At 34.7% G+C, this 25,098-nt stretch overlaps 2 protein-coding genes and 1 pseudogene across 6 annotated transcripts; 1 reads left to right on the forward strand and 2 right to left on the reverse strand.

The window, feature by feature from the left end:
* The first annotated feature begins 927 nt into the window (after positions 1-927).
* LOC148618074 (uncharacterized) lies at positions 928-24,956 on the forward strand. Of its 4 annotated transcripts, none has more exons than XM_088585940.1 (5): positions 928-1,002; positions 20,079-20,231; positions 20,960-21,151; positions 23,624-23,728; positions 24,732-24,956. In XM_088585940.1, the coding sequence occupies exons 2-5, from the start codon at positions 20,091-20,093 to the stop codon at positions 24,924-24,926; spliced, it is 633 nt and encodes a 210-aa protein (XP_088442066.1). In that variant the 5' UTR covers positions 928-1,002; positions 20,079-20,090; the 3' UTR covers positions 24,927-24,956. The 4 variants fall into 4 exon arrangements, with proteins under 4 accessions (XP_088442066.1, XP_088442063.1, XP_088442067.1 ...); XM_088585937.1 differs by lacking the exon at positions 928-1,002 and adding an exon at positions 14,937-15,072; XM_088585941.1 differs by lacking the exon at positions 928-1,002 and adding an exon at positions 15,179-15,202.
* LOC148618075 (uncharacterized) lies at positions 9,006-16,041 on the reverse strand. 2 transcript variants are annotated; one of them, XM_088585935.1, is made up of 5 exons: positions 15,906-16,041; positions 13,721-13,839; positions 12,949-13,252; positions 12,258-12,459; positions 9,006-11,022 (listed from the first exon to the last, which is right to left on the reverse strand). In XM_088585935.1, the coding sequence occupies exons 2-5, from the start codon at positions 13,790-13,792 to the stop codon at positions 9,081-9,083; spliced, it is 2,520 nt and encodes an 839-aa protein (XP_088442061.1). In that variant the 5' UTR covers positions 13,793-13,839; positions 15,906-16,041; the 3' UTR covers positions 9,006-9,080. The 2 variants fall into 2 exon arrangements, with proteins under 2 accessions (XP_088442061.1, XP_088442060.1); XM_088585934.1 differs by lacking the exon at positions 15,906-16,041 and having other exon boundaries at positions 13,721-13,931.
* LOC148618076 (uncharacterized) lies at positions 16,234-20,000 on the reverse strand (annotated as a pseudogene).
* Positions 24,957-25,098: the final 142 nt, after the last annotated feature.

Consider the following 25,098-nt stretch of genomic DNA (forward strand, 5'->3'; position numbering starts at 1 on the left):
CAAATCCTTCCAATTTTCCTTGGGTAACCGAGCTTCCATACATTCCGTATCTAATATTACACCTAAATATTCCAAACAATGAGTCGGTCTAACAGTCTTATGGGGTGCAACTACCTGAATAACAAAGTTAAAATTGCCATAGTTCTATCAGCTTCATAATTTTGGTGGGTCAATTGTAAGGAAGTCATCAAATATTTTCGGACTTGAGCGACTACCAAAGACTAATCTAGAATAAAAGTAATATTTAACCTCCCAATGAATATCGTGAAATGGCAATAATTGTTCTGCTATTGGCACTAATTTGAATGCATCAGAAATATCGGTTTTGCATAGCCAACTACCTTTCCTACATTTTATATGGATGGCATGGTCAATAGTAACATACTGCAGTGAAAATCTTTGTTTTATCGATTAGGTCATTTAAACTAGGGTTATCTAATTCATCGTGGGGGGCCGATAAATCCACTATCATTTTTTTCTTTTTGCAGTATTTCCCTTCGACGATGCCTATTGGATTAATGCGGTACAAGTCGTATGATTTAACGCGCTCTGTTCGTACTTGTTTGAAAATAGCGGCGTAATCGGCCAGTAAAATGCGACAAAACAAATTAACCAGTAGTTATCTATTGAATTATAAATTATTCTTAAAGAATATGGGTGTGGCAATATATTTAGCTTGACAAATGTCAGAATACAGCGCCGTAGTCATATATAGTCATTCCTAAATATGTTGAAAACCGTAGTATTTCAGCTGTCCCAGGTAACATTTTCAGTCGCATGAAAAAATTCAAAATGACATAAAAATGTGGTTTTTTTTTAAATAAAAGGAATTTGTTTAGGGGAAAAAATCGGAAAATTTCTACCTTTTTGTACGTTGTTTTATTTTGACGTCACGGTGACGTCGATTCCCAGCAATTGTTCAGAAAGACCAAGAACGAACTGTCCCACAGAACAATAACTCTAATTTGAAACAAAGAAACGGAGTATCAAATATGGATACAGGTACATTTTATTTACATTTAAGTAATGTTGTTTCACTTAAAATCATAAATTTCAACACATTTTAAAAGAAAAACAGCTTTATATATAGACGACGAAAATTCTTACTATACTCGGCGTCACATAAATAACATACTGTTAAAATTTGAATAAAAATATTTTCTACGACTTTATTGACACCTACCGTCGTTTAAATTGTCTTAAATGACTTGCTCATTCGTTTAGCCAAACGGCTTCTCCCTGAACAAGTCGCTTTTAGCTTAAATCATGCGTAACAAATCCTTACGGGAAAATCCCATACTAATATCCGCCATGTTGGTTTCTACGGGACGATTTGTTTACAAACGAAGTTCGTAAGTTCCCGTCGAACTCCGGTGACAATCGTCTGCTTGATTAACTTCTCGGTATTGTACGTTGTTCGCGTAAAATAAATCCGAGATATCCGAAATAACGCCGAAATGCATTCTGGGTTCTTCGGTTTTTGGACAAACCATTTAAACGTAAACAACATCTCCTAGCAACCCGATCACTGTAAACATGGCCGACTTTTTACAATGTAAATATTGGCACCTAGAATTAAAATCTGACCGGAATTTAACGATTCAATGTTTAGGGAGAAGCCGTTTGGCTAAACGAATGAGCAAGTCATTTAAGACAATTTAAACGACGGTAGGACTCAATAAAGTCGTAGAAAATATTTTTATTCAAATTTTAACAGTATGTTATTTATGTGACGCCGAGTATACTGTCTTTTTCACGCGTCTTTCTGCTCAGAAAGTTTAGCTAAGAGTGAAATCCATGATTGGGGAACATCTTTTGACACAAATTCAAATGTTATCCGAGGACTATACTTCGAACCCCTTAAAACGAAATCTGGGCTGTCTTATAAACTTTTGAAAGACAAACGTGCTATTGTCCCTTCTGCGTCAGTGATATATACTGCTGTACCCTCTTTCCGATGTATTATTAATATCCCTTTTTGTACGGAACTGATTGCACGTGCTTGGGTCAGAGGTCAGAGGTTGCCGATACTGAACCAGGCCTGTTTCATGAAAACGAAAAGAATGATCAGATTGCCGATATTCCAGGTAATTTAAAAGTTTTAAGCTCAACATAGAGTATGTCCAACTTTTCCAAAACCTCTGTATGCCATATTATTTAATCCCTTTTAGAAATGTAGAAAACACGCATGAAACCAATCAATCGATATTGATTTATCGTCTGCCATTTACAAAGCTTCCCAAACAACAATCACGTGACCAAAATACGTCATGTGTCATACGAATTAACTATGGAAAACCAGATTAACAAAAAAATGAACATTTTCTGAGGATTTGACAAATTACAAATTTTCCCTCATCTTAAAAACATTCTACTTAGAAAAATTCAATGGAAATTAATAGTTAAGCAGTATTTAACGCTAAAAAATTCTCACAATTAACAACTTTAAGCTAATTTAAGACATTTTTTTTTTTATTTACAGATATATGAAAGAAATGAAGAAAAAAACAGTATCACCCTGATGCTTAGAAATCTGTCTTCAATTGAGTACAGAATGGATATTATTTTTTTTACAATTTTTTTTCTGCTGCTGTTGATTTTATTAAAGTTGTTCAAATGTATAAATGATTTAATTTGCTAAGTTAGAATTATATCAAATGAAAAAAAAGTTGCACAAAAATGGTATATGAAATACTTATATAAGAATATTCAAATATTTATCAATTAAAAATTAGCAAGTTTCAATAATCTAATGATTGAGATCACCTAATATAATCAATTTTAAGTAATCTAAAATATTCTAAATGATTTCAATTCTTAATCAATTTCAATCAAATGATTATTTGAATATGAATTGAAATAAAATAAACATCATTTTGAAATAATTTGCCTTAAATAATGAAGTGTTTAAATTCTCACATATAAATATTTCTCTTTAAATAGACTAAAATACATTGTATAAAGTTATTTTTGTCCAGTACTATTATATATATATTTCTTTAATAAATCCAATACTAGCATATTTCTTTTTATTTAGTTGAAATGTATTGTACCCCATATGGCTCCCCATACTATTTTAATCTCTGAACCGGAAATGCACGGATTTGGGGTACCACAACACTAATGGCGATGATTGACATTCGATTATCAGTCACGGGTGTAATAATTAAATAAAGACATGCAAATAATATAATTTACAGAAGTGGAAAGTAGAATGTCTGAATTTTATTTTTATGAATAATATTAGCGTCGTCTGGTCAAATCGATAACTCGATCGGAAGAATATTATTTTGACCAACGGAATGGGGGTACCCCAGTATACATCTCCCCGCATCTCAAACTTACCCGAAGTATCCATAAACTTTCTGAAAACATCCATCTTGATATACTCTCTGTTCTGAACGAAATGGAGGGATCTGCTTAGAAATCGGTTGGAATTTAACAAGTCAGTAAATGGTGTGTAATTGAATATGATGTTTAATTATTTTGAATATTTTAAATTGCCTTTAGAAAAGAACGGATGTGGGAATATGTCACAAATACAAAAAAAAACGCCCTTACAATAACAATAGCCTTTAAACTATTATTTATTTCAAGAGGATTACAAATAATATTGCTCTCTTGCTTATTTATTTATAAAAGCAATTGTATAATAATACATTACAAACATCAGACTGAGTTCTTCAAAGCTATTCTAGATTGCATTTTGCAGTTGGTCATTATTTACGAATTGTTGTGACTTTTTTTGTGATTATTTATCAGATAACTTGTTCCCAAAGAAAAATAAAGTCCACATTTCTTCTGATAGTACCCCCAAAACGTCGTGTTACCGCTGTGGGTACGAACAGCGCGCGTAATGTCTAAGGTATATTAATAAATGGACCATAGATGAAACCTTTGTCTAATTCAGACTGAATATATTTTGAAATGATATCCGGTTGACGTCTAGCTGATAACATTTTTTTTTACATTTAACCGAGGAAGACGGTAGTGGAGAAATACCAGTATCAAAACCATACTTTAGATCTGTCACTAAATTCCCTGTCTGGATGGTTGCATAATAGTTTTTGAAAATTTTCAATATTTAAAGCAGTAGACACTGGGCCTTTTTTGTATAAGGTTAGAATGGCACTTGGGGGCTATCACGTTTTTTGAATGGAGACATGGTGATTTGCCGTGCTCTGCTTTCATACATATAGCACATACATGTAAATTGGTACGTTTTGGTCGGGTACATTCTTTCTCTGCATTAAAGTTATTGCAAATTTCTAAGTCTCCCATAAGCATCGGTATGCCTATTGTCATTCAGAACTTTGTTGGAATCTCTATAAATTAGCTGTGCAAACATAGAAACATTAGAATTCCTAACATTGTTTGGGCAAAAGGCCACTGAATGGTTTATACTCTGACAATTTCATTAAATGATTGGCTTCATATGCAAATATATTGCAGAATAATGTGTTATTCCTGACAAACCAATCTACTGGCAATCCTTGATATTCGAGGTAGGCTGCAGCACTATCACTAAAAAGCTTATGATACTCATAAAAGCCATTACTAACATACCGGATAGCCATTTCTATAATGTCTCTTTCATAAAGATCAAGTTCAGCACGTCTATGTGGAAAAAACTCACACATTAATACTCTTGTATATCCCGAAAGCGTTAACAAATTCTGCTATTGACAATTGTTTAACCATTATCGAAAACGAATCTCTGCGTAATATCCTTTCTAAAGGTCCCAAGTACCGTGAACCACGCTCCATAAATTGGAATTATAACTTTAAAGTTCTTATGGATGTCGTCGAGGACTATGCAAGAAAATGGATAAAACGAGAACAAGAAGACATTGATTCTCTGTCAGAGTGGTTGAAGGCCGTGAGGTCTTTAATTTTGAAACGAATGAAAGTATTAAGTAGGTCAATGAGTGCCAAGGCTACATCAGTTTTCAAAGACCCCGATGTAGCAAAAACATTGTCTACTATACATGACAAATATGTTGTCGTACCAGCAGACAAAGCCCAAAACAACATTGTTTTTGTCTGTAAAACGTTTTATATCCAATGTTTATTATCAGAGGTAGACGTAGAAAATAATAGCAGTGATAAGACCTACACTGCTACCACTCTTTCCAAAGAAGAGATTGTGGAAAACCATAAATCTGTGCTATCCTCTTTTGGTCTCTCTACCAAGGACGATGATTGTGATTTACCGTCTATGTACTGGATTACTAAACTTCACAAGAATCCATACAAACGTTTCATAGCTGGATCTGCAAAATGTACCACCAAACCTCTTTCAAAACTTTTAACTTCTATACTCACAACTGTCAAAGAGGATCTACAGTCCTACCACAACACTTGTTACTCCCGTAGTGGTATTAATTCAATGTGGATCCTGAAAAATTCAAAAGATCTTTTGGAGACAATCAGTTCAAGACTATTATCTGAATATAATAGCATTAAAACCTACAATTTTTCAACACTGTATACTTCTATTCCCCATACTCAGTTAAAATCCCGACTTAAAAACATTATACATCGTTGTTTTTCCAAAAAAGATGGTACACCTAGATACAAATATATAGTTCTTGGTAGAGATTCCTCATACTTTGTAAGAAATAATTCCAAATCATCATCCAAATATACAGAGGAAGATGTTTACAAAATGCTGGAATTTTTAATCGACAATATATTTGTCCAGTGTAGTGGACGTGTTTTTCAACAAACGGTCGGCATTCCAATGGGAACAAATTGTGCTCCTTTACTAGCTGACCTATTCCTTCACTCTTATGAGGCTGACTTTATAGCTGATCTGATCAGAAAGAAAGAATATTGTTTGGCTAGATCCTTCAATCTCAGTTTCCGCTATATAGATGACGTGTTATCTTTAAACAATCCTAATTTCGGGAATTTGATACATCGCATCTACCCAAAAGAACTTGAGATAAAAGATACTACAGACACTGTGAAGTCAGCCTCATATCTTGACCTACACTTAGAAATCGATGGTAAAGGAAAACCATTGACCAAACTTTGCGACAAACGTGATGACTTTTCATTCAGAATTGTCAACTTTCCTTTCATCTGTGGCAACATCACTTCGGCTCCTGCGTATGGAGTGTTCATATCACAACTCATACGTTATGCCAGAGCTTGCCGGGACTACGCAGACTTTTTGTATCGCACTAGAACTCTGACAAATAGGCCTCTGGAACAGGGTTATGTTGCTACAAGATTGAAGTCATCACTACAGAAGTTTTGTGGTCGTCATCATGAACTCGTGGATCGTTATGGTGTATCCATCAGCACCATGAAAACTGATTTATTCAACGGGTCATGGTTTTCCTTTCCTCGTTTTTCTACCCCGGACTTGACTTTTTATGAGCAACTCGGCGGGTGTTTCTAGAAAAGCAGAGGACGCTTACCCTACCGGTGCACCTGGTCCATGCTCCCAGTTTTTAGTGGAGTCCGAGTTGCTCATTTACTTTTGTTACTTTGTATTTATGATTTTAGTTACTTTATGTTCTTTGTTGTGTATGTCTGTTTTCCTTGTCTGGTCTTTGTCCCTGGATTACATTCTTTTGATTACCGCTATAACCTTGGTTCCCTTGATTACTCTTTATTTAGCCGGGGTCGGGACGTTCATGGTCTTTCTTCAGAGTAACTAAAATGTGGTATGAGCAATGTTCCCAAATTAACATCCTTCCCTTCTAATACACTTTGCGTAACAAAGGTGATACTGTTTCCACAAAAGGCAAGGAGTCCTTTACAAAGCTGAACTTTGTTTTGACGAATTGATTAGGATTTGTGTACTGTGTGTTGGTAAGATTTGAATTGTCTGTACAGTTAAGATTTAATAATGCTCTGCTAAGTGTTGTGTCATCTTGGAGTTCTTCGGGAACCCCAGAGCTGTATAGTCATGTTTGTCCATAGGCTTAGCTCTGTGGTCACCGCCAGGTCTGGGCATCCTGCAGCCGTTGACACGTGTCTGGTGCCTTTTAACGTTTGAATGTCACTCGTAACAGAGTTCATGTCCTTCTTTAATGCGTTGACGTTGGCTGACAATTCTCGAATTACACTGAGAAGTTCTTTGTTTATATTCTGATTCTTTTCATGCACTACCGGAAGTGCCGTTTCGGCCATGATTACCTCAGCTATTCCATCTGACGGCCTCACAGATATAGTTTCTGCCGTTCCAATATCTGGCTCTTCAGCTGTTACAGTTACCTCCCGTGTATGACCATATTGTTTATACAATGAAATCAAGTGGGATCGGCGCGCATTCCCGGGAAAACTTATTCCAAGTTTTGAGAGTTCAGTTTTAAGCTGATCAGCAGTCCAATTTTCTCGTAATGATAAATTATACGGTAAATTACAATGCACATTGCAACCCCTGTTGCTTGCCATCGATGGCATGGTTCGTGTGTTATAATGAATATGCTACGTGATTTCCGTAACACATGCTACGAATAGATGCACAAAATGCTAGTAAAACAACGGCTATTGAAGTCCAATAAAAATGAAGTTTGGAAAGCTACATTCCATCAAGTGAAATTCACTGAAATTTGTTTTGGGTCCAGCTGCCTCAGATTAAAAAATTCAATGATATCGTGCGTAGGTCATGTGACTTGTGCATGTCTATCTAAAAATAACTGTGAAGTTAGGGGAACCAGGAAGGGAGAACAAACGTATATAAACCTACATTAAAAATGTACATTAAACGACTAATTTAATCGGATTAATCAAGGATTTATATATATTTAACTCCTTGGGTAAAGGCATAGAATAAACAGATACAGTACCGATAAGAGGTTAAGAGGTCAACTATTTTTAATAGGATCATTGTTCATACAAACCAAATAAATCAGCGGTAAAAGTTGATCATTGGCGTAAATAACATAGAATTTGATATAATAGAAAAACCTACAAAGTGGATCTTCTTCTCTGAACCTTAATGGGGAATGTCAATCGGTCTATTTTGCTGCGGTTGTGTAGATAATTGCAGATGCTATAAGGTTTTACAAATCTAAAGGCTCCGGTGATTGCTATATCAATTCTGATCTTCGATCTAAATTGATAAAAACTACATTGATATATCTTTCCATTGACATACGATATAACTGTATACCGTCTAGGCCCATTAAACTCGAAAACTAAAGCACTTTTTGATAACAGCACTAATACGGTCTTTAATGATGGGATAAGTCCCTGTCCTTTCAGCAGTGTTATTCTAAATATTAATAGCGCAATGTATTCCAACAAAAACTGCGACCAAAATTGGTTTTTATGCAAATTGGAAAGAATAATCAGACATTAAACTAATGTAAATTAAAGAATAATAAGTAACTTACGAATGATATTATTTCGAAAGCATTGTGAAAAGAATAATTAGGGTTTTTTCGTGTTTGTTTTACAAAAACTAGAATTTATGGTAATCGGCTAAACAAATGTTTTAAAAAAATAACGAATGCAGACATGTTTTTGACATGCGTGATTACTTGCTCTTTTCAAATGGTCTGGAAGGTAGAGAATATAGACAATTTACTGCTAAGTCAATTAAGCCAGTACAAAAAAATATACGATTCTATTCACTGATATTATGGTCTGCGTTCGATGTTTTTGCCGTGGTACATTAACCATGAATTGCCTAATTTGAAGATGTTCTCATAGCTACCAAACCAAGTCAACGAGATCGTAGTTGAGTGTACTTTAAGAGAGCGAGGTGAGAGTTTCGCTCATTATTAGCTTCAGTATTATCCATTAAACATTACATATTCATGTACATGTTATTGTGCATTTAAGTCGATCCACAAATTTGAAAGGGGCCCGGGTTGCTATCGACACATTTTAAAAGAAAGGAATTCCATGCCATTACTTGCTCATTTTTGTTCAAATTCCCACCACAGTTACAAACATTTCGAACAAAGGGGAGGGGTAGGCACATCCGACTCTAGAACGCCCTTGGATTCGCCCTGATTTAGTATGAAAACACAACCCATTCATTAAGTTATCATTAGTTTAATTTCATAATTTGTACAGATGAAAGCACTTGGAAATACTGAAACAACGAAATAGCACTATGACGTCTTAGTCCGCAACAATTCACTAGGAAGTACATATTCTACATTATGTTGGGGATTTCCCATGTCCATATATATCTCTTCTTTTGGGTCATATATTGTTCTTTCTAAGTCCCTATTTTCTGGGGCATTACAGTCAGTTGTTTCTTTATTTGTACATAGTCCCAGTGAAGAACTTATGACACCGATATGGAATATATCGAACGGATCGGTACTGTTCACTTCATATGTTTTTGTTTCTTCTTCCTCTTCTTCTTCGAACTCAGTTTTGATAATGTTTGTAAAATCGGCTATTTTCGGAAAAGGGTTCCACACATTGATGTTTTCTACTTCTTCCGATATAGACTTGTTCTCCGTGATATTTCCTAACTCCGGTACGTTTATCTCTGTTGAGAAGTCGATGAAATCAACACTTTCAGGAGCCAATGAAACGGGATGGAGTATGTTGGTATGTGCTGCCAAATCGTCATTTAAATCACCTCCAGTAAGCAGATCTAGGCGGTTCTCGTCGTGTTTCGATAAATCAACCGCACTGTTGCTTCTTCGCAATGAACGTCGGGTACCCTTACATGTCTTACTGTATGTAGGTTCATACACAGGAACGTTATTCACTTTTGCTGAAGACAATGCCATTGGCCAATCTCTCACGGAAACTATACTATTTTCAAGAACATTTCTGTCTTTCGTCGGTTTATCTTCATAAGATCGAGCTCTAGGACGGATTGATTGAAACACTCCTTCGTTTGGTACAGAAGTATAAAGTTCATTCGTTCCAGAAAGAGCTGAGTTTGCTAAGGGCCATTCCTTTCGGTTTTTTAGCGTTGGGGTGTTTAATTTTTCATCATCCCCCTCAGAAATGCTAGATGATGTTGATGATATGGACTCTGCTCGTCCTCTTGTTACAGTTTTTAGCATATCCTGAATCTTTGGCATTTTCTTATCTTTTTTCTTTACACTTTTGGAACGTTCTTTTCGTCTTGTTGGTAAAGTTGATGGACGGTCCGGAAGGGACGGAGGAATTTCCGTTGGGTTAATACGTGGATCAAATCCAAGATGTTTACTTAAATTTTTGCGATATTTATCCAAATCCTCGTACTGATTTTCCATTTCTATCATTGATTCAAGTTTATAATTGATGGTTTCTTGACTACCAACATCCCAATAGATACTTGCATAGTTTCCAGTTCCACTTATTTTCCTTCGCGGTTTACTTTTCTTCGACTCTACGATCGTGCTAGAATTTAGTGACAAGGTATTAGAACTGGTAATGTCATTTTCGCTCATGACGAATATTCCAGCTATCGACGCATTTATCTCGGGCCTTATAGAAATACCACTATCAAATGAATTGTTGCTTTTATGCTTTGTTGTTCTATTTATAATGTCTCCCTCTGATACATGTTCGTTAACGCACTGAACAATCCCAGAATCGTTCGAACACACCGAGGTTGATCTAGGAAAGTCACCGTCTTCCATGCAATTCGACACTGACCTAGATTTTTGAGTGCTGTCCAATTCATTCTGTTTAACATCAAGGTCTATATGACTGTACCCTAAATGGTCAAACATAACCTCGACATTGTTCCCTACTTCCCTATTCACCAGAACTTTAGAAACTATTTTCGTCTCCTGTCCACGACGGGTTGGTGTTTCTAGAGAACTGTAATTAGCTTCGATTGTCGATGCGTCGGGAACTGTCGAAACATTCATGACACTATTGTCGTCGCTCGAACTTCTACAAAGCAATGTCTGAAAACTTTTATTTGTCTTTGTGATCGATGTATTACCCTGGACAATACTGCACGATCCCGAATCCGAGTTCCTCTTTCTTATCGTCTGCATCTTGATTGCATCTTGAATGTTCCGTTTTATGACCGCTAATATTTCTGGTACCATCTGTGATTGGAATCGGAATTGCGCTTCCCCAAACTCGGATATCCTGAAAAACAAATCATTTCAATTTCAAAACTATCAGAATATTAACACTTAGTTCTGCATTTAAACTGATGAAAATTCATTTAAGCAAGTTTGATATGGATTTTATCACCAGACCTGCAACCATGCAAGCACTTATTGGCTAGAATCAGTTTATAGAAAAAGTCATTCAATACATATTTTTTCGTTAATGTGTATATAGGAATTCACAATGTGGAAATGCATTCTTAGATGTTTTTTCTCTTTTCCTTCACTCTTACGAGGCTGACTTTATAGCTGATCTGATCCGAAAGAAAGAATATCGTTTAGCTAGATCCTTTAATCTCAGTTTCCGCTATATAGATGACATATTATCTTTGAATAATCCTAATTTCGGGGATTTGATACATCGCATCTGCCCCAAAGAACTTGAGATAAAGGATACTACAGACACTGTAGAGTCAGCCTCATATCTTGACCTACACTTAGAAATCGATCGTAAAGGAAAACTATTGAACAAACTTTGCGACAAACGTGATGACTTTTCATTCAAAATTGTCAACTTTCCTTTCATCTGTGGCAACATCCCTTCAGCACCTGCGTATGGAGTGTTCATATCACAACTGATACGTTAAGCCAGAGCTTGCCGAAACTACGCAGACTTTTTGTATCGCGCTAGAACTCTAACAAATAGGCTTCTGGAACAGGGTTATGTTGCTACAAGATTGATGTCATTACTACAGAAGTTTTATGGTCGTCATCATGAACTCTTGGATCGTTATGGTGTGTCTATCTGCACCATGAAAACTGATTTATTCAACGGGTCCTAGTTTTCCTTTCCTCGTTTTTCTACCCCGGACTTGACTTTTTATGTGCAACTCGGAGGGTATTTATAGAAAAGCAGAGGACGCTTACCCTACCGGTGCACCTGGTCAATGCTCCCAGTTTTTTGTGGAGTCCGAGTTGCTCATTTGCTTTTGTTACTTTGTATGTATGATTTTAGTTACTTTATGTTCTTTGTTGTGTATGTCTGTTTTCCATGTCTGGACTTTGTCCCTGGATTACATTCTTTTGATTACCGCTATAACCTTGGTTCCCTTGATTACTCTCTCTATTGTTACACTTAGGCCTCGTGTATTCAGAGTTTTTATTTGAAATGAGAGTTTCTTTTTGTGCGATTTTTGTATTTTCAAACCATTCATTTTTATCCCTTCTTAATTTCGTTATATTAATCAGTATACAAAGTAGCTCAGTACTTACGATCCAGTTTCAATTATTAAGATATTGACATCAGTCTTATCCATGAAGAATCTTTTGATGAAGTTTAAGTTCCATTCAAGAATAGAGTTGTCCTCGAATGACTTGATAGTAATTATTTCTGGAGAAACTGATAACCAATAGTTGCCCTTAAGTGACCATATCTTAGAATCTTCATTCTCTTCTATGGAGACTTGGAACGTATCTACAAAATAATCGAATATAAATATTGTAATTCTAGTAATCAGTTTACTTTGAGGACATTTGGTACTGCGTTTGTTGTTGAACTTTTTCTGCTAATTGTATTTTTGAAGGAGTCGGGGCTGCGCATTTCATTTTAATTTTCAGTTTGTTTCCGTTTTTTTTGTTGTTTTTGTTGTTATTCCTGTCTCAGTTTTCATTTCATGACCGAATTTAAACACCATCATTCAACCTTGGTTTCTAGTTAGTTTATGATTCATCCTACTGTAATATGTTTAACATTTTTTACAAGAAATTTTATCTTTAAGCATGATGTAAGTTGTATGCCACACTAAAAGAAAGTTGGACTAAAATACAGTACACGCATTGAAATTAAGCCTTGGAGAACTTAAGAAAATAACGCAGGTACATGTATATAGACAAGAATGGAGGGCTGAAAACCGATAGGTGCATCGTACATGTCTATGTAGCTTTAAATGCGATTCCAAATTACCTTCATCGACGTTTTCCTTCGGCCAGAACAGTTCTTTCAATGACTTTATCCAATCATCTGTCTCTTCTGTAGATGACCCAGACAGCATCAAAGCCGGAGAATTTTCTACAATCTGGAACGCTAGAGGTCGTGTTTTAGATTTTGCTCCTTCTACTGATGTCACGTGATCAAATATGAACGTCTGTCTTTCACTTGAGTTTTGTTTTGCATCTACATCGTTGCCATACAGTATAAATTTGGCGGCAAATGTACCAGCGGCTAAATCTGTCATTTTGTGGACAACAATCCATTTTCTCTTCCATGTCTATAAGATGGAACAAAGAGAAACAACAATTAGATTAGCAAGCATGCAAATAAATATTAAGAGGCGAAGCGTCATCTTCCACTAGTGCTAAAACCAACAGCAATTGGTCTCGATTAAATAAATTTACTAGGTGCATTAAATATCATATCGGCCTTTCCAAGGACTTGATACTGTATAGAATATATTACATCTTATGCCTTATTTGTCGCAAAATGGACTACATAGAGACCACATTTAGTTCTGTAAAATAGAGCAATTCAAAGCTTAAGAAAATTTAAGATGCAACATGCACCAACATTGATTTTCTTTTAATAAGATTTCGAATGTGAAATCACCTACGTGTACATGTACGTCTGTTCACGGTTGATTTCATTTTTATTTTATTAAAAGTATCGACAGCCCAAGCGGTCTTTAAAGTACATGTACAATTTTTACACGCAAGTATATAAAACAGCAAAAATTCGTTACCTTCAATTTTCTTCCTTTGACATTTGACGGCTGTTTTATTTCGAGATATCCGGACTTGGACAATCCAACCATCGTTAACGATGTCTGTTGTGGTAGTATGTCAGATTCTATCCTTGTATCTGTCGAGAGAGATAACAGGTGTATTGTACAGACTGGTAATACTGAACTTTATCATAATTATTTCATTTATCAGTTATATAAATATGAACATTCATCACAGTTATGCCCCTGCATGCTTCATGTAAAACGGGGCCGGGGTATGATTCGGGAGTTGGTGCTCGAAATATCGACACTCTCAAGAATCTTCAAAAATATTTACAGAGTATGATCCAGAACATTAACAATGCATAAATCATTAAACCATTTTAGTTGCCTGTGTTAGTTTCATTTATAGAAAAAGGTTTTAATTGTCAGATTCACATTTTGAAGAAAACAAAATGTCTAACAATACAAGAGACATTGTTTAATAGTAGAAAATAATACACACTAAAACACTAAAACAAATTAGAACACGTAAGGACTTCTTAAAGAAGGAAGAACGATTTCATACACTCCCTCCCCATTCCCAAATACACACATGTAGAGGAGGACAAAAAATACAAATTCAACATCCTTTTCTCACCTTCCATAGTTTGCAACTCCTTAGATTAAAAAGAACAAATGCCAAATGTTATATCAACTTATATCTAAACATGCTAGTGTCAGCTCATTGACACCAGAATAATCGTTCAGAGTTGAAAGCTGTCAGCTTGGGTGTCTTATCCTTCAAAGACACCAGCTTGGGTGTCTCTGCTGAATAAAGCTTTGATGTTCGTAAAAAACATCAGCTTGAATTATGTGATGACACATGCCACTGGTTTGGGCGCTAATAGCTAATTGCGGAACGAAAGACATTATAAAAGTCTAAGATTCTGTGTCTTTTCAAGAAATGGGAGAAATTTGTGAGTTTGATAATAATTTTACCGAGAAATAAAGCCTCCGAGGACAGAAATTTTGTTGTGATTAATTTTGCACGTTAATCAACTTTTTCTAATTTTTGTTTATTTAAAATTGTATACTAGTGACTGTAATCATTTTGAAATTTAAGGAAATTTTTTAAACGAAAATAGTCAAACTGACCATTATGACACCTACATTTATAATGTAAATAAAAACAATAAGATGCAGATACCAAATGGATACATTCACCGCTTCACCCGGTCAAATCTACTTTAAACTCGATACTATGAAGGATTGTTGTGTAATCTGTTACTATATTCGCGGAGTGGTACAGCGGCGATAACACAGATTATTAGGTTACAACATACATTAGAATTATCTATATAAGTCTTGATCAATGTACACTGTCAGAGGTAAGACTATATATTTATATTATATATCCATATATATGTTTATTTATTCCTGCATTCCGCGGTATGAAACGACGTGTTGCCCCCAGTGGAGGGTTAATACAATTAAACACCGTTATGATTCAATTTAATCGTAAGCAACATGTACAGTCAGAGGATGATCCAGACATTTGAAAAGGGGTGCTAGGACATTGTTAACTATTTTTTTGTCAATTTTATTATTAGATGGAGAGGCGCCTACCCTCTGCACCTCTCCCCCTGGGTTCGCTACTATACATATATACTTCTTGACCTATTTTGCTGAAAGCTTAATTGAAGAGAAGCCTTGAGCATTAGAAATGATCAATTTTGTAAACAATTTAGAATGGATTTATGCTAAGGATATCATCGTATAAACATGAGCGGATTCAAAATTTCATAAAAATATTTATTTCAGTTTGTCATTTACTCAATGTTCAAAACTTTTGCACATAATTTACAAAATTTTACAATACTATAGAAGTAAGGTTTCCATCTCTAGAACCGCCACTAACATACAGGTGTACACTGCATGAACAGCCACAATATACTAGTAGTATACAGATTGTGTTTAAAGAAGCCATTAAGCCGCCCCGAAAACTCCATTTGAAATGAACGCGTACATACATTTTAGCCCGCTTCATTTTTCAAGTTGTAGATAGTTTCTTCTCTTACATCGTTTATAAATAGTAGACATTATTCATTGTTTGACTTGTCGATATCAATCTTAACCAATACAAAATTACTATCTTAACGAAGAATTTGTAAAGCGACAGGAGATGATTCAAATTAAGCTCCGATCTTTACACATTACTTACCCACGTTAGATGCTTCAACAATCTCTGTCACAATGAAGATCTGATCTTATCCAACAATATATATATAAATATATCTTGTAGAAAAAACATTTAATTGCAATTTCAGTTTCCTGTCCGTTGTTCTAGTATCTTCAGCTTTAGGGTAACAACGCACCATACGTTAATTATCATTAATTGATGAGGTGTATTTTCAATGATAAAGGTGTTATAATTACATTGTAATTGATGTTATAATTTTATTTCCAATTACATTGTTATTGTGTTATGACTCACTAATGAACTAAATTCGATAATCGGTTATAACTGTTTGGGTGTTAATTACAGAAAAAAACATTCATTCTGTAGTACATTTGTATCTTTATTCTTTATTTTGGTGGATATAATTGACCGAGGTGTTATATATAATTGCACTAGTTATTCATCTTAATTTTAGCATTAAATTTCTACATTGAAATAAGAACCAGTATTATAAAGTTTTATACCATGATATGATATATTATGTTACGTTGTAAAATTACATGTATTGTTCCCTCTATAACTAAATCCTAATTGTTTTGTTTAATGATTTTGCCCGTCGTGATATGGACCCTTTGATCGGAAAATAATCATTCTTCGTCTGTAGTCCTGTAATAATGTAAGCGTGTGTGTGTTTAACTCAGTTGCATCTTGCTTAAAGTTGAAACGTTGAAGCTGTGAATTTGCCTCATTTAATAACTTTTTTTAAAAATGATTCCTCTGAATTTCTGCATGTATATGTGTAACGACAGTTTATTTTCAACTTGCCTCAGTCTTAATGGATGGGCATAGAATAAAGTTAGGTTTCCATTATCCAATAGAGCGTTAAATGCGTATAATTTTAGTAGTTACTGAATATTCACAATTTGCACATTTGTTGTACAATATAACGGAAAATGATTTTAGTTCTTTATGGCTTTACAATACGCACTACGCACGCAATTTATATCCCCATATGCTACTTTAAACCAAAAATCATCCCTTTTCAGTTCAGATATTATAACAATAACCACTTATTTACGGAAGCTCATTAGGGTCACTCTTTTATTTTACTTTTTTTTTCTAATTGACGACTTTAAAGTTGGAATTTAAAAGTTTAATGTTAATATTTAAAAGTTTAATGTTGGAAATTAAGAGTTTGATGTTCCAACATTGTAATTCCAACTGTGTTGAAGTCTATAATTCCAACTTTAAAGTTTATTCTTTTTTCCATTTAAATGTTGCTTTTAAGTCAAATTTGCTAGAGTTGTCGTTCAGGATTCCCGATCACACCCGTGTAAGAATCATACCGTGGTCCATACATCACACAATGTAGTCTGTAACTCAATACTATTCGTTACATTTCCCATATGAAGTGGAGAAAACATTGTATTAATTTTGTATTGTTGACGTGTTCTTTTTGTGTATCAACTCTACCGCGCAACTCTCCCTAGATGGTTGAATGACTTAGCGCTGAATTGAATCTCCTACATTGGGTGTTATAATGTGTAGCAAACCTGTCAATGCTGTATGGACCCCATGTTTTGTTAAAATAATAAAATATGTTGCTTTTTATTGCCCAATCATCGGGGTCTGTGTGTTTACTCAACTCATCAGCGTACCGATTTTCTGCTCTAGGTAACCAATGTGTTCGTAATTGCATATTTTTGCTTTCGCACACATTGTGAATATCTAATGCTATACTCTGAAGTCCACTTTCCTTACTACCGACTTTCAATATGTGTGCCACATTTTGATTATCTGGGTCTATACTAACCCGTCTGTTCTCTAAATTATTTTCAAATGTGTTCAATACACGCCTTACGCATTCGAGTTCTCTCGATGTTGAACTCTCTACCTTTTCGTCGGCTGTCCAATTGCCCGACATTTCTTCTCCAGTAACACTAGAAACATATGTTCTGGCAAAATAGCCACCAAAGTCTACATCTGAGGCGTCACAAAATATGTCAAAATCTGACTCCAAAACACGATATATATCGGAAATATTTGTTCCTTAATCGTTTAATACTCTACATGATTTCTCCCAAAACATAATTTCAGTAATAGCACCTTGTGTTATTTTCACAGGTGAATCCTAACTAGCTCTAGACAAAATACAATCATAGATACATCTAGTTCGTAATCGAACTTGATCTCCTATAACAATTTGCATTGATATCAACTGACCAACTATATTAGCTAACGACCTAACTGGAAATAAAAGTTTTCCATTCGTTATTTTTTGCAGCTTTGGTCTCAAATCTATCAATTATCTCTTCTTTAACAAAAATTTTACCGATTTTGGTATTCCTAGTATACCCCAACCAATCAATTTTTTTTAGTTGGCTTCCAAATGCATTTGTCATGTGCTATTAAAAACCCTAGTTTTTTATCTGCGTTTTAACCCTTATGCTTGTTTTACTAGCTTTGTCAAAACCACTATCCCCTCCGAGCCCATCATCCAAAAACATAATGACCCTTTCACCCTGTGACCTTAAATGTTTGACCACTTCTCTGAGTAGTTTAGAAAATATATAACCTGCTGATGCTATACCAAAAGGTAGTACGTTAAATATACAGTATCGTGTTAACTCGTCAAAATCAAAACCAAGGCCTAGAAAAGTCCTATGGATATCTACAATATCTAGATGATGGTACGCTGATTTTAAATCATAGCTGTATAAGAAATCACCCATTTGAAAAAGATCTCGAGCGTTTTTTTTTGTATCTTCATACTTGTACCTAAATTTAAACAAGTGTGGATTCAAATGTCTGCAGCCTAACACAAGTCCAGGCTTGTTTTTGTTACATGCAGCTGTTAGTGGATTAACAACGTATGACCATGAATTAACTTCTGAAATACATTTCTTTTGTAATAAAACATCTATCTCGGATTTGACAAATTCTGGATTGTCTGGTGATGATCTGTTATTTTTTTTTAATGGACATAGTTTGGTTCAGTTTTAAATGGTACTTTATACCCGTTTTCTATTACATCTAATACATGTTTTTTGTCAGTTATTGATTTCCATTCATTTAAATGTGCTCTCAATTGACCTACTGGCTAAACAGGTGTTTTAAAGATAGTAATGCCGAGCACTCGCCCGGAACGTTGTCAGCTTCAACGCACCATTTCACGTGTTCTTCTAATACTTTCAGACTCGATAATTTACTACGTACACAATTACTTGACATATCATCTGTTTTGTTTTTTGTTTGTAAAACATCATCAAATAGCAAATTATTGTCAAATTCCCAAAAAAATTATTAAATGTACTTATCTTTTTCTTTTCCGGACATTCATCTGCCCAGTGCCGCTTCTTTCTGCAGTTGAAACACCTACCAGGTTTCCATGATGAAGGACTGTGCTTGGTTCCTGCTTATATTTGCTGTAAGGAAGGTTCCTTGACGATTTGCCTCTTCTCTGCTTTATTCTTGCGTTCAGCTTGGTTCTGAGCGTTTATCATTTTCTTTTCATCTTCTGAATCATCTGCAATTATGTTGGCTATGTATTCATTTACAACCTTCCAACTAAGTTCAGATGAATGAGCGAGCTTATTTAATAATCAGTTTTTGTCTTTCTTGCACCAATTCAATACCTTCGGCTATCTTCATTTTAGCAACCTGGACGGATCCCAAATTCAATTGGGGCACTTCTAAGTTTGCGTTTGCCTCTATAAGCTTATTTAGCACTTTCACTTCATGTTTGTACTGGTTCTCATTCCCTTTTCTCTGAAAGGTGTATTTGTCAGTCAGTGTCTCCTCGATCTTGGTCATCTGAGTTTGTGAAATTTCCTTTCGTGTATGTCTAATATCCGAATGAAAGGCTGAGAAACGGGTATCCATCGTTGTTGAAATATTAGACAAAAAGTCTTGTTGAGCTGCACAAACAGCATTCTTCACTTCCAGAGAAATAGCTTCTTTAATCGGTGAGTCTAACCCGGTGTCCATTTTGAGTGTTGACCAGACAGGTGTAGGCTAGAAAGTGTTTACAAAAGGAAAATATCCCCGCTCAAAATCTACATCACGTGAAAAATATCCAGTGAAACATTTCACTAGTACCGTCAATACAATACTTCCCTTCTGTACTATCGAAACGTCGGAAATTATACTTGCATCATAAGTGTATATACATTGTGTATATGTATATAATTATATTATTACTGTTCCATTTTGTAGTGATATTTCAAAATGGATGACACAGAAAATCGAAGTACAGACGCTGATACAGACAATAGTAGGTCAACAGACCAAAAAATCAAAGTATGGAAGTTTGAGCTCAGTCTTACTTTTATCAAAAGCATCGGAGGGATTTTTAATATTGTGAATATCGTAAGTACCTTTATAATCTATTAATCATTATCAAACTTCCGGTTCAATATGAGTACACAACTCCATCGGTCACTGCATTACTAACTTTTTGTCGTTCTTTGTCGTTTTTGTTTGATAAACTATTAAGGTAATATGACCATAGCAGAGTTTGGAGATCTGGCAGATTGGATTAGTTCTGTAGTACTGTATTTGAAACGATTTTAAAAACAATACTGCGGTTTCTTCTTGTGTCAAATATTGAAGTTATAGTTTGACATGCGCACTTGTATATTACTTTACAGAAGATATACTTTTATTCCTTACTCAGCGGTGATACGTGTATATTCAGGTAGTATTCAACACGATGGTTTATTTGTGTTATTTATGGATATCATGTCTATTTTCTTTGTCTAGTTTTTGTCCCTGGATCTTGGATATCCTATTCCTCCTTGCACTCGCTGTCTTCTTGCTTTTACTTGAACGCTTAACCCTACTGTTCTCAAGATTTTGGACTGCAGAAAACCACCAACGTAAAATAAATTAAAAACTCATGGTGGTTTGAGAAACCAAAAACAAACCAGTAACGGGCCCAGAGGGTGGAGGGGTACCGGGGATCACGAGAACCGCTCATTTTGGAATTAAAATAAAAAAAGCTCAGTTTAGGGGTAGAAATTTACCTAAAACAGTCTAGAACTACTTCTTTTTATCCGCCACTGCTACTAACCACATTGCATTTGTATTTTTTCTAGGTTTCATCACTACTATGTCTCATCATACTAGCAGCTGCGAAGAGAGTCGACTGTTTTGCGGCCTTCACATCGACATATGGATTTTATAATTTTGCATTTTCATCATGTCTTATCACCTACATCGTCAGATTTATTATTTACGTATTTAACCTGGACACTCGCTTGTTATGGGTGTTTCCATGGCTAATTTGGGTAAGATATATCTGATTATGGAGCAATCGTTTGATTTCTAGGGGAGGGCTAGATTTTTTTTTTCAGATGAATTCTGACCAGACGTTTTACAAATCATTTTTGTCGTACAAAACTATGTTATAAAGACTTCTTTTATGATCACTTCAATTTTGTAATGACGAAAATGAATTTGTCAAATTTTCTCAAATAAGTATACAAATATTAACTTGTTTGCATAGAACATTGACTTGTGTTACCTGATAGCAAAAGTCAATTTTGTGAGACAAAATTGAAATTGTATGCAAAATGTTGATTAAATTCGTTATCATCCTGTGATTTTGTAATTAAAATTAAGTTTTGTGGAGACAAAAGTCAATTTTGCATGCAAAATAGTTCAGAGAATCCTTTTGGATATGCAAATAAAATTAATTCTTTCATCACGATTTGTCTCTTATTGGATATAGCGGTTCTCGCAGGTTTCCATTACTTCATATCATATGGTTGATGCGCTATAATTCTGCAAAACCTAATAAAGTATATATGTCAGGTATAGAATATTTTTTACATTGGTTATTCTAATATGACGTCCTTCTTTGGCTTAATCCGGAGAATTCATTTGCATATCCCAAGGATTATGTAAACTATTTTTCAAACAAAATTGACTTTTGTGACACATAATTGACTTCTGTGACAAAAAAATGATTTTTGTGTCACAAAAAAGACTTTAGTGAAGCAAAAGTGAATTTTTGTGCTAAATTGTACTCAAAAGTGATTTTCTTACGATCGAATTTAATCGTTTATAAACACAAAATAGAATTTTGTCATAATATTTCTTAGTTTTGTATGCACATTAGTTCACAGAATCCAAACTAAACTTATTTGCATACAAAATTGGCTTTTGTTTCCCAATATTCAAATTAGGTAACAAAAGTTAAGTCTGCAATACAAAAATGAATTTTGTCATGACAAAAGTAACTTTTGTCCACTGATATATTACTTTACAAAATTTAAATTTGTAGTATGTTATAAATTTTGTTGTTCTGAACTCATTTTTGTTTAACAAAATTCACTTTTGTCTGTACAAAATTGAATTTTGAGTGCAAAACCACAAGAGTCCCATTCGGCGCCCCTTACCAAACCATATGCGTTTAATATCGCGATGAGGACTTCGTCCGTTATGAAAAAGATATATTGCCTTTCAAATTTTGACGTTAACATGTCTAATTAAGACATATTTTGCATTCCCTAAAATTTGCACAATTAAACGATACAAAGGTGAATAATGGTGACGGATAAAATCATACGATTGGTGTCTTGTCAGTATTACATTAATAACGTACTGTTCTGCCCAAGCTAAGAAAAATTCTAGAATTGATAGTGATTTAGAGACGTTCGTGTCAGAAATCGCTCAGACAGAGCTAGTATAGTCAGAAATAGATCTACGTTCAATGGTCATGACTCTATTACCAAGAACTGTAAGGAATGACGTCCAGTTGAATATATATATTACTGACCAGCCAGTCGACCGATTTACGCATATAATTATGTCTCCGTTTGCAGTAAATATAATTTCTATTATTTACGACAAAGAATTGGCATGTTGACATTCGATAAACAGGGATATTGTCAAAGAGGTCTGGAATTGTGTCATAAATCATGCGTGGATTCTGTCATTTAATTGTCAAAATCGTTCTGATCTAGAATTATCCGAGCGTTGTCATTATTCATTCTAGTTTCTTACACAAGTTGTCATAAATTGTTCTTAAATTGTCACCAAGACAATTCTATGAGCATGCACCCTCCTGACAATTCCAGACAATTTTGAAAAGAGGTTTAGGAGTGATTTCAAATGTGCATATATGTTGAAGATAATTAAGATAGCAATGTTTTGAGTCTACTGATTCAGAAACAAAATCTAATAACACGTAGCTTGAAAATTCCAGAGTGAGTCTGTTTTAGGTTACAGACCACATATTCAACAATTGAGTATTTGGAACGAGCAAAAATAGTCCTACGCAGAAATTACCCCCTGTTCCCCATAGTGCTGTGAAAAAGTTCTCATTTTATTGAAAAAAATTGAAACAGTTTCTGAAAGGAAAAACATTTCTTTGCATTTTGCTTCTTATGATGTGAAGCCTAATCTCCATAATGATTTCTTAATATACCCCTATCTTGTGAAAACACTGGGATTTCCCATGCTATTAATAGACGCTTCACTTCCGGTGACCAGTACTGCACTGCAAGTCGGCTAATCCCATATGCCATTCTGAGGATTGTGAGCTGACATATGTAGAATCATGCTGATATATAGTCCTCTGCATGTTAAAGTTTAGGTAAAGTCCAGAGAAGCCATTAAATATTGTGAAATTAGCATAGAAGCCTATGGGAAGTGGAATTAATGGTTTTTAGCCTTTAGGTTATCTTTTCAGAATTCCGGAATGAGTTTATTTTATCCTTTCAGAATTCCGGAGTGAGTTTGTTTTATCTTTTCAGAATTCCGGAGTGAGTTTGTTTTTTGCCCTTATGTTTCTCATTGCTTCTATAGCAGTGTTGGCCAACGCGTGCGGTGGCTATTATGGAGGTTACAGGGCCGCAGGAGTAAGTTATATTTGACTGAGGAATCATATTGCCAAACTAAGCATTTAATTTTTAAAATGAACAAAAGACTTCAAAGTAAAACATGCGATGAAAATTAGTAAACTGATAAAGAATCCAAGGCACTAAAATTGAATTAGCCAGTCAAGTAATTCGCGGTATAAAATGCCCTGGATTACCCAGGTGCACAAGTTCATAGATAAACGAAATATCAATTATAAAAACCGTTTCGTAGAAGTAAATTGATTTTAAGCGAGTTTTTTTCTGCAAACAGGTTTATGGTTTCGACAAACCAATAATAATCTGGTTTCAAGACTTTAAATAAATAAGAATGAAAAAAAAATGCAACATCGTTTGTTTCAGCATAAAAGTTGAAATAAAGAAGTGGTCGCCATTTTTGAAAGGGCTAAAATGTGCTCTCGGTTCTGGTTGAAGGATAATCAGATGATTGAGAGCAGAAACAAATGAAACATTTAAAAAATGAGGATAAACCGTAGTTAATCCTGGTTAATGTTTTAAGAAAATAAAACACGCCTGTGCTTTTAATACTTTTAAATCGAACAGTTACTGCTTTACAGTTTCCCTTTCCTCTTTCGTCTACCCCGGCTTTGACTTTCTAGAAAAGCAGAAGACGCTTACCCTATCGGTGCAACTGGTCCATGCTTCCAGTTTTTAGTGAAGTCCGAGTTGCTCATGTTCTTTTGTTACTTTGTATGTTTTATTTTAGTTACTTTATGTTCTTTGCTGTGTTTGTCTGTTTTCCATGTCTGGTCTTTTTCTCTGGATTACATTCTTTTGATTTCCGCTAGAATCTTGGTTCTCTTGATTACTCTTAATCATTATATTACGAAGGCCAATCACAACAAAAAAATTTAATAATGACTAACGCAAAACTCTCGAATAATAACGAAAAATATCGCGCTATTACACGAAAAATAACTTATCTTTGGTGTACGAAACTTTCGTATTATCTATAGTAAGTATATGTAATTCACTATTTTTTTAGGGATTTGGAATTATTGCTTTTTTTGTCATGGCAGCGGAAACAGTATATAACATTTTCCTTTTACGGAGAGACCATCCACCAACAGACAATAAAGTATTACTCATGATAGGAGTGGAGAGAAAACCCCCAGGAAATTCCCCTGTTTATGATAGAGACAATAGTACTAATGATGATTTAGAAGACCCTAAATACTAGATAAATATGTAAATAAAAAACTAAAAATAACCATTTTTACCGCTTACACATGTACCGATATTTTCCTCACATCTTTAGTTTCAGATTATAACTACAGTCAAATAATATATACAAACGTCTCAGAAATGTGACAGCTCTATTCGCTACCTCATTGGATCAAATTGATACAGAA

This window comes from Perna viridis, chromosome 5 (assembly GCF_037379345.1).
Source record: "Perna viridis isolate PV_CMFRI_1.1 ecotype Kerala chromosome 5, ASM3737934v1, whole genome shotgun sequence".
NCBI lineage: Eukaryota > Metazoa > Mollusca > Bivalvia > Mytilida > Mytilidae > Perna > Perna viridis.

Bases quoted from the DNA above. Each gene is read 5' to 3' on its own strand.
- LOC148618074 (XM_088585940.1), top strand. From the start codon at position 20,091: ATGGATGACACAGAAAATCGAAGTACAGACGCTGATACAGACAATAGT. The intron at 20,232-20,959 runs GTAAGTACCTTT...TATTTTTTCTAG, and splicing joins TTTTTAATATTGTGAATATC to GTTTCATCACTACTATGTCT. The intron at 21,152-23,623 runs GTAAGATATATC...TTATCTTTTCAG, and splicing joins TGTTTCCATGGCTAATTTGG to AATTCCGGAGTGAGTTTGTT.
- LOC148618075 (XM_088585935.1), bottom strand. From the start codon at position 13,792: ATGGTTGGATTGTCCAAGTCCGGATATCTCGAAATAAAACAGCCGTCA. The intron at 13,253-13,720 runs GTAACGAATTTT...TCCATCTTATAG, and splicing joins TCAAAGGAAGAAAATTGAAG to ACATGGAAGAGAAAATGGAT. The intron at 11,023-12,257 runs GTAAGTACTGAG...TTTGTTTTTCAG, and splicing joins TTAATAATTGAAACTGGATC to GATATCCGAGTTTGGGGAAG.